This window comes from Symphodus melops (assembly GCF_947650265.1).
Source record: "Symphodus melops genome assembly, chromosome: 12".
Taxonomy (NCBI): Eukaryota; Metazoa; Chordata; class Actinopteri; order Labriformes; family Labridae; genus Symphodus; species Symphodus melops.
This window is the reverse complement of record NC_136702.1, coordinates 21891492-21907012: the sequence shown is the minus strand read 5'-3', so window position 1 is coordinate 21907012 and position 15521 is coordinate 21891492. Positions and strand designations below refer to the sequence as shown.

General features: G+C 40.2%; 1 protein-coding gene across 1 annotated transcript in view; it reads left to right on the top strand.

Annotated features, from left to right (window-relative positions):
* Positions 1-3215: 3215 nt before the first annotated feature.
* The window catches only part of col5a2a (collagen, type V, alpha 2a), a 48637-nt gene continuing 36331 nt past the window's right edge, over positions 3216-15521 (top strand). Inside the window, exon 1 of the mRNA XM_079356885.1 lies at positions 3216-3476. Within this exon, the coding sequence (XP_079213011.1) occupies positions 3386-3476 (91 nt within the window). The 5' untranslated portion in view covers positions 3216-3385. The remainder of the gene's footprint in view (positions 3477-15521) is intronic.

Below are 15521 nucleotides of genomic sequence, written 5' to 3'. Positions count from 1 at the left end.
AACAGGTTTTTTTTTATATGTTGAGGCAGGAAGCAGAGCTGGATAAGAATCTCCAAACCTCCTGAAATCTGAATCAAAATAGTCCTTCTGTCTTTTGAATTACTGTATGTGATGACAGCCTAATGTTTGAAACTGTGCCTTTGTGGAACAGAAAACCTGGAGTTGTGGATTGATCTGCTGCCCTTAGATGGAGATCACCTGAGAAGCAGACTGAGACCATGCACTCAACAGATTTGTACTGTGAACATTTGATTACATTTGTTCGTAGTAGCCTAATGCAGCTTTTGGGCTGTTTTCTCTCTAAACATGTTTATTTTTTTTCTTTCCTTTTTTTGAATTTCACCTTCACCATAGCACCACCAGTAGACTTTAACCTCATGAGACGTCTAGCAGATTCATTTCTGAAAGTCCTCTCACTGAATTGACCATGCTTCGCATGCAGTGAAAAACAGTGAGCATTGTTTGGTACCTATAATGGCCAACACACACACACACACACACACACACACACACACACACACACACACACACACACACACACACACACTCTCTCTCTCTCTCTCTCTCTCTCTCTGTGGACTGTATCTCTGCTTCTGTCTCTCAGGGTTTCTTGTGTCTTTGATGCTGGAATAAAAACTTAAAGGTTTGACTGTCTCCCACATGTCCTTACACTACATGTCTTGATGGATTGACACTGAATTTGGCCTCTATGATCTCCAGACGATGTACTATATTGAATCTGGTAATTTATTGATTTACCGCAAATGTCAGTGGTGTCAGTAGAGTGCCGGCCTCTAAACACGCTCATGCTCTTTGCATTCAGAAATGTTAACCTGTTTTATCAGCTTATTAGAAGATGTATGAATATAAAAACTGTGTGGATCAAAGATGCACAGTATAGGAGAGCTTTATTGGCATTATCTGCAGATTGATGTTCATACATTTTCAGACTTGATTACATAATCTCCCACAGATAAAATAGAGCCAAAACAGGAACGTAAGTTGTCCCTTGCATCAGTTAATGGTGCAAGCAGGTCACACCTGCAGTACACATTCATATGTGTGAAAAGGGTTTTTGTAAAGTGTCCATCAATGTTAATGTACAGGAAATGCTAATGACAAAGCAATGGGACACATTTGGAGTGAATTGTTTTGCCCAAGGACGCATCAGACATGTGGCTGCAGGAGCTGAGAATCGAACCCCCAACCTTCGATTGAAAGACCAACTGAGCTGCAGCCGCCCCCTTTAGGCTACATATAAAAAACTGCAGCGGCTCAAACTGAGTGAAACTGCTGAAGACACACTGGCTCTGAATTCAGAATAAGGTTGTTTACTTTTCATCCAATAAATCCAAAGAAAGCATGTTCAGAGAGCAGCAGGGGACAAACCATGAAACACCTCCTTCACCTTCCCTTTTGGAAACGTTCATTCAGTGACAAAATCCTTGGCAAACAAAAAAGACAACTGAAAGTACTTTCAGTGTTCACATTCAGTGTTTCTCCTGAACTGTTTCCACACAAAACTCAACTGTAGCATCTTGTGAGTCTTGTCGCACGCGGGACTCTGAATGGGCTGACCCTGTTTGTGGGCGGGATCAACAAGGAAACAGCTGTCTTTCTCATTAGCTCTGCTTTAGTCTCTTGAAGCCCCCACCTTTTACACACACACACACACACACACACACACACACACACACCCAGTTTGATGGGAAGCCAATCACCTGATGCTTTTAGCACCTTGTGGACACACAGCTGTTTCCTGTCATTCGGTTCAGGGTGGCAAAGCTTTGAGGGAAGACTTGTGATTTTAATACGATCAATATAAATATTTGATAGGGATTTCTTCATCTATTGAACACTGTTTTCTTTTTCACTACATTTAGAGCAGTTTCTTAAATAAAAGTGTGCAGGTATAAACAAGATGAGAACAGATGTGGTAGGCTATACAATCTTTAGTGTGGTCTCTTTAGAACATTTAAACAAGAGTTGTTTTACATGAAAATATAAATACAGGAAAGACCAAAATGTGCCACTGCTGAATGAAAAAAAAAATCCTCTTTGGAGAATCCTTCTGGTTTTTGGTCCCTCAGATGTGTGTAACTTTTCCAAACCGGAATCAATGCCTTCTTTTATATGCTGCTTAATTGACTTGGGAGCACTGAAGTACAGCAGAGTCCTTCATGTCTTTTGGGAGGAGAGAATCCCTTATTATTCAAAGATTCTTTTTGAAAAGAAGAGGACTCACATTTACTGTACACTTGATAAATCTCTGCCTTTTGGATGTGCATGGCATGTTATCTGTAAAAACTGATGGAAATGACTGAATGTGTTTTGTTTTGTTTTCTTGTTGTTGTTTGTCTTGCGCTGTGTTTCCGCTGCTCTCACATGCATTTCTGTACGTTTTTAGAAAGTTTCAGGCCAGCCTGCCCCTGAGTTGCTCATTCACGCACACATTTTTTCAAATTTTCAGTCAAATGTTGTGCATGTGGAAAAACAACAGTTGAAACAGCAAATCCCTCCATCTTATAAAATAAATATGTGGTATTGCCACTGTGGGTAGGTTTCGTGTTCTCTCCATGGGTCAAAGGTGTTGACCTCAAATTTCTCTCTAAATTTAAACTCTGGATTCCCAATCATGACCACCTACATCCTGACCACCCACAGACACTGTCACACACAGTTTCACTTTGCGTTTTGACCTCTTCTGCTGTAAGATAGTCCAACGGGAGAAACCACTGATTTTATAAGCAAACACACAAACAAGAAATCTTGTATGCTACCAGTTCTCGACAGCAAACAATCCAGTTATAAACTCTATTCTTACTTTAATTGCCCTGTTAAAAAGGATTCTCTCCGCTTACTGTGTGTCCTTCTCGGTGCCCCAGTGACAGCAATAAAACAGCACTTTTTATGATCTCGCTTAGCAACCACTTCTGAAGAGAGGCAAAAATCAGTGACACCACCAAACAAGCAAAGTCATGTTTTCCTTATCTGTTCCCTGCTATCATTAAATGTAAGTCTATTAGAAGCTATTCAGACTTCTCCACTCTGAGATACAGACAGAGAGAAACTCTGGAAAGTATGAGAACTTGTGAACATGGGTGTAGTTCTCCCACAGCCACTAAAGCCTGTGAGAGGATGGTTAAGGGAGAGGGCTGACAAAAGGGGGAGGAAAATTAGGCTCCAGCATTCTTCTCATTTAAAGCTGTAACTACACAAAAAAAAGCACTCACGCAGTCTGGGCTGGGTCTGCTTGCTGCTTACAAGGAGGGGGACTCTTGTATTCATGGTGGTGCAGTGATAACCTGAGCATTTTTCCCCCTTTTTTTCATCCTTTTCCCCTTTTCTTTTGGGCACAGGGAAGGCTCATGTCTTTCTTATAGACATGATGGGCTTCGTGCATTTAAGGATTTTCTTTTTTCTCATCGTCTCCGTGGCTCAGGTTTTGATTGTTTCATGTCAGGACGGGACCAGCGGTAAGTGAACTCATCTGCTGTTTATTTTTACACCTAATTGCTGTTGAGTATAATGTGTGAAGAGGGCTGATGGTTGCCCTTTCAATTGTCTGAACCTTTGCTTTTTGATGGTTTTACAACTTTTTTTCCCCTCCTGTGGTTTAAGCAACTGATACAGAATGTCCTTAAGTTTGGTATTAATTAAGGAGATAGTCACTTAAGATAAGACTTGTTTGTTCATTTCCAGGGTTAGATTTATGTCAGAGGGATTTCTGCGTGTACATGACATCTTGATTTGTTCTATTTGTTGATAATTGTGTTGTTTTTGTTGGATAGCTGCTTAAATGTGTAGTGTGTTCATTGTTCATGTAAGTTAGGTCTCTTGCAGGGAGGATTGACACAAACAGAATATCATTATTCATGACTGAGCTTAGAGAAGATTAAAAGGAGATGAGAGCAACACCAATGTGGATTATCTGCAATTTTCAAACAACTCACGTATGTCAGGAAACCGTCCTGTGGACATCTGCCAGTGATCGACTGTGATGTCACCCTCAGGCATTGATAATGTGTTCAGAGGAGGGAAGCCAGCACCTTTGCGGTTTTGTGTTTCTCCTGCACTGCTTAGCTACTTTGGAACATTCATTAAGTGTCACCACTTCCCCCTCCACTCTCTTTCGGACAGCGTTGTACATCTGTTAAAAGAATTTGCGGAGCTTGTGCGTCTGTGAGGGAACACAGACTGCATGTTAATGCGGAGCAGATGTGAGGAGACATGAGCAGCAGAGATGCTGTTGGATTCTTTGAGTCACTCGGTGTGACTGTGGGAGCTGCTCTTGTCTTCAGCTGTACATCCACACCTGGAACACCTGAGTGCTCGTGCTTTACTTGAACTGTGCTTCCCCCTGTTTTTTTTTCCAGCTGGGGTGTTTGATGTGTGGTGTCGTCACAGGGACTCTGTTGTTTCTGTAAATGATGACACACTGAGCTCTGGAAAGTTCACTTGATGGCCCCCTGATGGAGTGTGGAGTCAAACAGTGCAGCCAGACAGTTTTGTTGATCTTTTCCTAAAGCTATGACGGTAGTTTTTCTTTCCTTATAAAATCCTCTCAAATGGTTGAACATTGAAACATAGAGTTCATATAAACAGAGACTGACGAGTGAGATCATGCCACAAGTTTGAGCACCACCATGTGGTGAATGGAGCACAGGGCCTATAACATACAATTCATTCTTGTATAATAAACAAACAGTGATAGTGCTGACGCTAGATATATACTTCAGCACTTCATTTTGAGAAGACTTTATGGACTTTTATGTAGTTTTATGTAGTTTTTCAAAGAAACTATGCAACTAAAGCAAGCTGTAAAAGTTTCTGCTCCTGTGGCGACTCAGGAAAATCATTTGATGTTTATGAATGTGTGTCTAATGTGGTTCAAAAGCTTTGACTGACTAATACTTGGGACTGTCTGCCCATTCTCCAGCAGAGTGATTCTGCAGCCTTCTTTCCATGAAGTGGTGGGTGAGGTGATTGCACTTCCACCAAACTCAAACAGTGGAAAGTTGATGGTTTCTGTAGACTCAGGGAAAATGTGGTTAACCAGAGCTTTGGGACACAGTTCTCATGTTTGTGTATGTGCGTGAATGTGTGTGCGTGGGTGTGTGTGTGCTTTAGAGCGAGGAGGAGAACTTATAGGGATTGTTCCAAGTGGTGGTCAGTGACAGTAGGCCAGAGCAGTGATGTGCAGATTTGTTGGAGTTTGTGTTAGCACATATGCTAAGTAACGCTAAAGCCGTTTAAGAACTAAAGAAAAATTTAACAAGTCCACACATGCAAATTAACTCCCACAGATGGCCACACAAATACAAGTCCCTGTGTATCTGCATTTAATTGGGGCTTTTATTTGGAAAATTGCAGCTTCAAGTTGAAAGTGGTTAAATGTTGACGAAGCTACATAATTACAAGCAGACTCATTCTCTCAGTAAAATATCAACATTATTCCTCTGAAAAGTATAAAAAGAAGTTTGTGAAGGTTGAGGACATTGAGCTTGTTGAAAAGATTCCTGAGGAGCCCGATTTTAATGGAATTCAGAAAGTCATATGTAGCGCTTGAAAGACTGAAAAACATGTTTAAAGCAAATGTTGAAATGTTTCGTTGTGGAGCTCTAGATAAAAGTCATATGGTGGCACATGTGCGAAAAGTTAGAGAGAGAACATGCGATGGCAAATGAGATCAAGGAGCAGACGGAGAGCACACAATTGGAAAAATAGTGAAAACCTCGACGCCAAAACCTACAAGAGAAGCTGAGGTATTTCAATAATATTAGGAGGAAGGTTAAGGGATATGAACATGGACAACGTCTAAGAACCCGGAGCAGGATTCTGTGCCCATAACCTCAGATAGCATCTGCATGTGTGTGTGTGTGTGTGTGTGTGTGTGTGTGTGTGTGAGAGCATGATCATAAGTCCTCCCAGGCGCTGACATAGCTGTAAAACATCTTCAAAGATACCACTTAGCGCCGTACATCAAAGAGACCAAACACTCAGACTAACAGTGAATTTGGTTTGTTAGTAGAGTCATCGTTGTCTCATCGTCTCCTGGTTTTCTTTTTCAGACTCATTCCAACCAAAATTCTAATCTGGAAAACACTCGAGTAGCAAGCTAAAAATCTGGCACTCCGAATCAACGCACCAACATGAGGTCACCCTGTCCTCCAAATTGCTTCCAGTTGTTGTTGCCACATCACTGACATTGCAACAAATGGGCTGTTTTCTACCAAAGCAGAAACGTCCAAACATGTGAATTCAACCAGGTCCACAGACGGATTTGATTAGAACCACATGCTGCATTTTTCAGCTATGACTTGATTACACGCCTCTTTTCTTCTGCAGTTAAGGGGGTTGGCACACCCGACTGTACAGTGTCTTAGCTTACACGTTTTGAGGAACGTTATCAGTGAAGTGAACCTGAGATGCTTCTGTGGCACAGACGATGGAGCTGATAAGTTTGAATGCAGCTTGTGCCTTTAAGAACTGCTCCATGGGAACTACTTATAAACCAAATTATTGCAGACAGCAAATGGAGGCTTGGGGAGAGTGGATTATTTCCAGATGTTAAAATAGTGGCTTTGGCAGTATTTGGATATTATTGGGGAAAGAAAAAAAGATTTGGCCTTACAGATAGTTGGAACAGGAGGACGCTAAATGGCTGATATAAGACATTTCATGTCAATATTGTTTTAAGGTGACTTGTGCAAAGATGGATGTGATGTGATTTTATTGACTCTTGTTTTGCCTAAATAATCAATCCATAGCTTTACAGTATGCTGAAATCCTCCACAGGTTCAAGTTAAAGTAACTATTTGTTCAAAGGCCTGACAATTACAGCTCCAACTGACAGGTTTCCTGCTCCCTGATTGGCACTTAGCCTACAATCTGCTCTGTGATCCTCTCAGCCGGTCCATGTGGGAGGATGACAGGGCAGGACGTAAACACTGAATGGACTGGGTTCCCATGTGCTGTGGCAGCTTTGGCTCATTCTAATTAAGAGTGGACAGCAACTGGTACCAGTCACAAGCCTTGTCCTGAAAATGTCCTAAAGTTTTTGCGGTGAGCTGCACGTTTTTCAATCTGACTTATCCAGAGTTTCTCCTACCAGCCTCTTTGTATTTGTTCTGCAGGAAGTCTGAGTGAGCTGATGTGAGAGGAGGGGAATTCATCTCGAGCGAGTGGAACAGAGATGATGACGTTTATTTCATCATTGACCAACTCTTATACCTCACCACCATACCTGAGTATAGTTTAATTAATAGACGATTATAAGTTATCCACTCTTGTCCTCATATCAGAAGTGTGGCTGTCAGTATTAATGTTTTAATCCCAAAACAATGATGGTCTTAAATATAAATGCAATTCTTCCTTATTACGTCATTGATTGTCTGCACGTTTTGACGCTTTAGGCGTACCATAGCCAAGTCACCGCACAGACAGCAGCAGCTTGGAACCACAATGATAAAAAAAAAAGAATGATACTTATGTATGGGCTAGTTTCCCTTTATAAAAAAAAGAAAAGCTTGGTTGACAAGTCAAAAGCAAAATTCAGCGTATGACATCACACATTTAACAATTTGAACCGCGCTCTTTAGCTGTTTCATTTTCTTTATGATCTGTAGGACCTTTTTTTGGGAAATGCAAAATAATAGAATTTCAAACGTGATTAAAAATATGATTAATCGCAATAAACTTTGGAATTTCAGCTTTAATCACCATTAAAAGTGTTATCAACCTTTATTCATACAGAGCTTGACAAACGCTGCCTTTGCCAAGTAGAACCACTTATCTGTTAATCACATACAAAAACAATGGCAATATCTATGAACCAAACAAAACGTAGAAATGAAGACCAACATTATCTTTCCCAACAACTTCAAGTTGATATTGTTCATCCTAATATGCTACAAAAAACAAACACAACCATCATGTTAATGCCTTCGTTTGGAAGAGGCCAGCCGCCAGTGATCCTGTGCTGTGTGTTGATACAGCTGGATGTAGTTATTCCAAAAGATCTAGAGGATTTCTACCCTCTGGAGCTCATCCTCCGCAGGTTGGCAGGTCTCAGTGTAATATTACATTCCCTCTGAGCATGTTCTCTGGCTCTCTCCTGGTGACTTTTTCAAAGGCTGCTGTAATTGGTTCAAATCCTCCAATTTCAAGAGAGGTTGTGTCCCATCTGGTAGCTTCTGTCTTGGGTTGAAGTGCTCTGGGCTGAGGTATGATTCAGCAGAATCAGATTAAAGTGGCTGTTCAGTAGATTTTTGTAAATGAAAGACTGTCACGATTGTTGAGATAGAGAAAAAATATGTTTACATCAGAGACCTTAATAAAGTCTGTTTGCAGTAAAGGAACATGTAAAGCACACATTTCTAGCTGGAGCCCTCTTCTTAAAATTGTGATCATTGAGATTTTTAAGCACGGCGCTTTCTCGTTAAAATGCCACAAAATGGTGACTGTCAGCCATAATTGCAGGTTTTGGTTCGACCTAAATTCTATGTTGCAGCGAGGTTGTGTATATTACATCTGCTGAGGGTGAACAAGTGTATCTACACGGGTGTTGGTGGGTGACAAGGGTTAGCAATGTGGCCTGAGTTATGTTCGGGCTTTGGCAGCTTGTTGGACAGCTGAGTGACTGGATGGTGGAACACCTCATATAAGTGCAGTAAAAAGCCTTCAGGTCTGGTTAAATCCAGGAGGTCTACCTGTGGAGGCGCTGATGTAGAAGTCCTGCCTTCTCTTTTAAAAAAAGAACTAAAAACTATAATGCCTGATTATAGATAAAAGACAAAACAGATTGCATGCCCGTCTTAGGTCAGTTCATGAATTCGTTCTTTTCTGGTCAAACTCTTTGCTTTGTCTGTGACAGTTAACAAACATTTCAAACAAGTGCTTTTCAATTTGAAGTATACAGTTTGCTGCCAGTTTAAAGTGTCTGCCTAGTCTGTTTGTGGCACAGTTTTGGTGTACCATAACTTATAGGTTTTTGTGCCTGAAAGCTCTTCCTCTTTAAACAAGGAAATTGTAGTTTGTTCCTCATAAGAAACCAGAATTCAAAAACAATGTTTTAATTCCATCCAAACTTTGATCAATGTCCAAACCAAACCAAAAACATCTTCTGTCTTAATCTGGTGAAGAAAGTAATAAAATAAGATTGTGGCACAGTGTGACTGTGTAGAAAAGGTCTGATTAAACCGTCACGTGTCAGCGAAGCTATAAAACAATGGTTGCCTACCTTTTTCCTTGAGCCCCCCCTCGACTTGTATCCAAGCAAAGCCGTGGCTCCACAAAGTGATGCTATCAGAAATTAAGATAGATTTTTTTCATTGACAAAAGTCCATAAGAACTTGCCCTTACCCAAGACATATGCTTCCCAATGTCTTGTCATGATGCAACCACCAACATCTCTGGTGCTTTATAAGAGGGAACAGGCTCTAGCTTGAGAACCACAGTTATAAAGGAAAAGAGTCATTTTCCACATTTGGTCTTGGTCACAAACTCTTGCAGACTCTCTAGTTTTATTTCTCCATTGTCTGTTTTTTAAGGCTTTGTTGAAGGAACAGAATCTACCGACATGTATTTCTTTACTTGACATGCTAACTTTATGAAAATAAATGAAATTTGTTTCCAGTGAGATCCAAATCCAGTTTCCAGGTTTAGGTTAATCCGTGGATTTCTGTAACTTCATTTTGCTGACAAAGCTAGACCAGAGTTCCTTTCAATATATTCTTATGATGTCTTTTGAACACATTTCGGTCCTGGTTTAATACTGCGGTTAAAATAAGAGGATCCCTGATATGAGGAATCATCCAAAGGAATGATAGTTCTCAGTTGAACAGTGATGGTCTCCAGGAGACTCATGTTCAGAGGGGAAAATGTTCAGTAGCGATCCAACACACATAGTATTGGATTCTTTGAACGTGCAACATTGCCAGATCTCAGCAGAAGGTATGATGTTTCTTGAAATGTCATCTTCTATTAAGCTCAACTTGTGTGCAAAGCAGATCTATGTGCTGGCTGGGAACAGAATTAGCTCAGATCATTCGAGCTAAACGTGGCTACGGACGTTTTCCAGGTCAGCAAGTAAAAGTAAAACTAAGACGATTCTGGAATACTTTTTTCCACCCACGAGATCGTGGTCTGTTGCATCAAGCTTTTCAATGTGACAGAAGGGTGCATTCTTTGAACACAATGTGAGTCTGTGCTGCCCCATACTTACTGGGCGCAACGTCCAGTCAGTGTTCCCGAACAAGCACTTCTCACACAGAGACAGACCAGTGACATATGGAAATGTCTGCTTGTAGTCGATGACTCATAGCTAAAAATTTGCCTCAGCGATTTCACCAAACGGGTGAGACGTTGCTGCAGAGAAGAGGTGGAATATTTAAAAAATTATTAAAGACATGGCTCTGCCTAAACTCTAGTTATCTATCTGAAGAAAGTTAAAGACTTTCAAACCAGAAGAACAACATACAGAATCTGACTGCTGCCTTGGTAATTTATAGTCTGAGGGCTTTAAAATGGTATCATATGACTTCAAACATGAGCTTTTTAGGTTTTTGTAAATAAACTTCAGACTAAAAGCCTTGTGGGTTTTCCCAAAGACACAGTGTTCTGTAAAGTAAACATATAATTGGTGTGTTGTATAGACATTTTGACTTCACTTTATCAGCCACATCATGTCTTACACCAACAAACACACAAGGTTCACACAGCTGCATTGTGCACAATGCCAATATTTATTTACCTGGGTCACATTACAGCTCTTATAATAGGCTTTGAGTCACGACTTCTATTTAATCCCTCAATCCCTGGTGTTTCTAAGCCTTTCACTGATGTGGACTCAAAATGAAAGGGATTAACTGTAAACATCGAAATTCATTTCATCATGATTTCATAAGTACTGAAGAGGGGAAGTTGAAGGAAAAGAAAAGACCTAAGTCGAGGGATCAAGAGGGCTGAAAGACAAAGGAGGAGGGACAGAAATCGTGGCATGGACGAGGAAAAGAGCTGGGAACTGAAAATGAGGAAACAAAAGCTATAAAGTTGGCAAGCCCAAGACAATTGTTTGGTTATTAATGGTACATCTCCGTATTCTGATCTCTACTTCATAGGCAACATTAAAAAGACTAAAGATGAGAAACATTGTTTTTTGGTGTATTTAATACATCATGCATTGTCAACACAAGGAACTGTAAAGTACAGTAGTTAACATAATCAGCATATAGTGTGCACACAGAGGTAAAGACAATGACAGCTGTTTGTGTTCAAAATGAAGACTTTAACTTTGCCCAAAGGTTTTTTAAGTTTTGTAAGAATTAGAAAACGAGGTCAGCTGTGTAAAATGGAAGACAACCGTGATTTTAGTGTTTCATTCTCATCTTGGAATCGGCCTTTTGGGATTTTTTTCTCAGGCTCACACAGCTGCTGATGACATGCTGAATAAAGAATGCCCCGGTTACTAATGAGAGGGAGGAGTTTCAGCAAACAAACTGCAGAACATGTGCCAAGAACTAAACCTCTGCTGAAGGCAATGCAAGAATGCTCTAAAGATGCTTGTAAAATGGTGCTTCACTGGTTTGAGCACAGTGAGTGGGGTTTATCACTATTTATGTTTTGGTACAGTTACAAGGACCACCTCATACTTCTCTCATTAGAGACAAGGATCTCTGTGAGAGAGAGCATCAGGTTATTAGTACACCAACTACAATTGAGTTCAGATTTAACTTCCTTATGAAAATATGAAATAAGGTCAGCTTTTCATAATTTGTCAGTCATATTAGTCCGGTGTAGTCAAACAACATGCAGCTGCATTCAGCAACCACTCCTTATCCTCTACTAAATGAAGTTGTGGCAGCAATAGAGGGGATAAAGTACCACTGTTTTATTAGCTTCTGACATAACTGACGATCATTCCTTTGATATGATGTGATTATAGCACCTCACCACTAAGCTCATAGGCCATACAACATGCAGGCAAAAAAAATAAAAAATCTAAAATGAAAACCATCATTCTTTTTCCTTTCTTTTTCTTCTGCTCTTGTTTGCTTTTGTTAAGTTGTAGAGCTTTCAAAAACAGGAGTGAATAGATACGTTTACTTTACATTTTGAAGATGTCTCATTAAGAGTATGTTTGTTTTTCAACCAGATAAAAAACAACTCCATGTTGGTTGTTTGGCAAAGATATCATATTTAAATGCAGAATGTTTTCTGTCCTCAGCATTCTGGTTTTCATTTTATGAGTCCATTTGTACACCAAGTGTTATTCAACAATAAGCGGGCTGTGGTTGCATGGAGGAAAACAGTCGGTTGGGAAAGCAAAAGAAGCAAACGACCAAAGTGGAATCTATCAAACGCATGTGTGGAAATAATTTGGCCAAAGAGTTCTCAATCTTTATTTCATTAAAGTTTCTATTGGGGCTTCAAATATTCTTCAGAGGATGGAAGTTGAAGCTTTGGCCTAGATATCTGTTGTGAGTTATCTAAAAATGGGCATGGTACACCCAAAGTCCACGAACAATGACCTTTGCCATAAGAGGTTAAATTGTCATCAGATGATTGACAACTGGATCTAAAAAAGACAAAGAAATAACAGAAACACTGCATCTTCACTACTTGAAACAAACATAAAACTAAAAGTGAGTCTCACAGATTTCACCTTTGTTAAGGAATCTGTATGGCCTCTATGTTACCAGGCTTTAGCAACCTAGCTTCAATTAAAGAGCATCATAACAGTGACCCTCTGACCTCACCACCCCTCTCTGTCTGCTTCTGTCTCCAGCATTTACAAAAATGCAGGCAGCCATAAACTTCAAAGCCTTCATTTAGCAATAAAAAGAAAGTGGTAAATTCTGCGGGTCCCCCGAGGCGTCAGCCTGAGTGATGTCACTTCAGCAAGCGGCCTCTTGGTGTTGACCTCCGGATCAGTTATCTACCCAGAGCAAACAGTGGCTGCCGGCCAGCAGAGCCACAGCAGCACTGTTTTGAAACTCTTTAAAGAAGAATGAGTGTGCTGAAGCTGAGTCCCAGGGGGGTTGTACCTGCGGAGAGACAATCACTGGTCACTGCCCAGGCTGTTATCCCTCCATGTTTTAGTGGAGCTCAGCAGGCTTTAACCGCTGCTGTTTGAATAGTGGATATCTATCCAGGCCTAGTAGTAATAGACGTCTCCTGAAAGCCTGGAAAGCTTGTGGGGAACATTTTATTTAGCTCACCTGGATTAAGTCATAGTTTCCATTTCTGAGATGATACTGAACCAAAGCCAACTCAAACACATCACACAATGTTTGGAGGAAGTTTTGGCCTAAACATCGGCTCAGACACTGTTATCTTGACAGATGTGGCCACGGCTTTCAAAAAGCCTCTCCATATCATTGGCTTTGGGTTGAGGTTTCAGGAATTTAACAAAACTTTGAATTTGCCATTCCTGTGAAAGTAATCATTTCAGATAGCTTTGAGCCAAGTATCTCCCAGAAGTGTTTGGCAAACTATAGTAAAACCTTCAGCATTTCCAACCTTGTGTTTTGTATTTAAATTGCTGGACTTTATTTATTCATTTAACATGTGTTGACATCCAAATGTCTATTAGGGCTTAAGCAAAAAGCTGTTTAATTAGTTTGTTATGGCATTTGGGTGCCTGATCAAAAGGCATCCAATGAAATGATTTGTTGTTGCCAATGGCAGGCTCAGATTTGTTTTAGTGTCAGACAACACAAGGATAAAGACTGAATGAGGACATACACCACAGGTCAGACCTGATGGCCGAGGCTGCCATGTAAAGTGTCCATGGGTATTAGCTAATCCCATTGATACACATTCCCACACTGCCATCGCGGCAGCGGGAACAATTTGGTGTTCAGTGTCTTACCCAAGGACACGTCAACGTCTGCAGGAGCTGGGGATCGAACCCTCGACCTTTCAGGTTGAAAGATAACGACTCCACCACGAAGACATGGTTGCCATGATAACACTCATTTTAATGTAAAACAAGTAATGTCTTTGTCTACTGCTGCGCTGATTTAGTTTTTTGTTTGATATTGTGTTACTCTGTTCCTGTTAATTGGCAGCATTCGACTATCACATTTCTTGTTCTGGGAGATTCTTGTTGCTGTTACAGTCGGTGAAGTCTGGTGATATTTGAAGTTTGATGTTTCCAGTTTAAAGCAGTGCATCTTTCTCACAAGTACCAATTGCATAAAGTTATCTGACGGACTTTGTCAGTTATAGAAACTGTCCTTGTAGTGGTCCTAAAAGTGCCCTCAAAGGGTTGAGTTTTGGGCAAACATGGATGTTGTATATTTTAGCTATTTACTGGAGCAGTTTAAAAAAACGATTAAAACAGTGTTTAAGGCCCTACATCTTTTTAAAAAATACCTTAAAACTCTTAAAGTTATTATTATTAGTTATTATTAATTAGGCTTTCATTAATGAAAGAAAGTTCTGGATAAAAGGACATGACTAAATGGACTATTAGACTTTATTAAGGGGGTTGTGCATACTCATAAATATGATTCATGGGTTTTTAAGACTTGTTAAAGGGAGAACAATTGTGAACAATGAACAATTGTGCATATTGTGCAAACTACTCATTATGTAGTTGTAGTTAAAGGCCCCATGAAACAAAACTTTGAGAGTGTCTGTAACTGCAGTGTAGTGATGTAATAGGATAGAACCAATCACAAGAGGAGGCGGGACATACTGTTAGGATTGAATTGATTACTAGTAAAAGCTCCTGAGGGAAGGATGAGTCATGGGACATTTGAAATGTTTTACAGGTAATACTTTATTGAAATAATATTTAGCAGATAAATAAACAAAATGGACATTCAACACAGGAACGTTGGAATTAGACCAGAAACATGTATTTTTTGTTTTCATGGGGACTTTATTTGAGCTGATTGTGTTCTTGCAGATGCTTTAGGACATTCTGGATGAAAGCGTCAGTTAAAGCTCACCATCTAAACATCAATGATCTTTTGACCTTGCGCTATGCAGTCCAGCTGAAAATGTAAATATTTATGGGGAACATCTGCCTTAGGCGCTGCACATACGGCATATGATAAACTCTTCTGCAGAGGCCTCTTGGTTGCATCATTCTCTGAGTTTTAAGAAAAACAAAATGGAGAAACAAAAGGAGCAGAGTGAAAAAAAATATATATACAGGAACAGAAAAGAACAAATGAAGAACAAAAGAGTGTGGAGGAAAAGTCCAGAAAGATGCAGTTTACTTTGCAAGGGATAAAGTTAGAGAGAGGGAGATTGGAGAGCTTAGATGAGAAAACTCAGGCTAAGGCGGAAGAATCAGCTGGATTTAAAAAATGGAGCCTCGGGCAGCCATTTAGTTTGAGGAGAGGATGCATCATCGTTCAACTGCTTTAGTACTGCGGTCAGACAAAATGTGGAGCCAACAAGTTTCTCATGCCTTAAAGGCTGCTACACACTGCTTACATACTTAAATAGGCCATCTTCAAAAAAACAAATCAAAATCCTCTCTATCCCGATGAATGATAGCATAT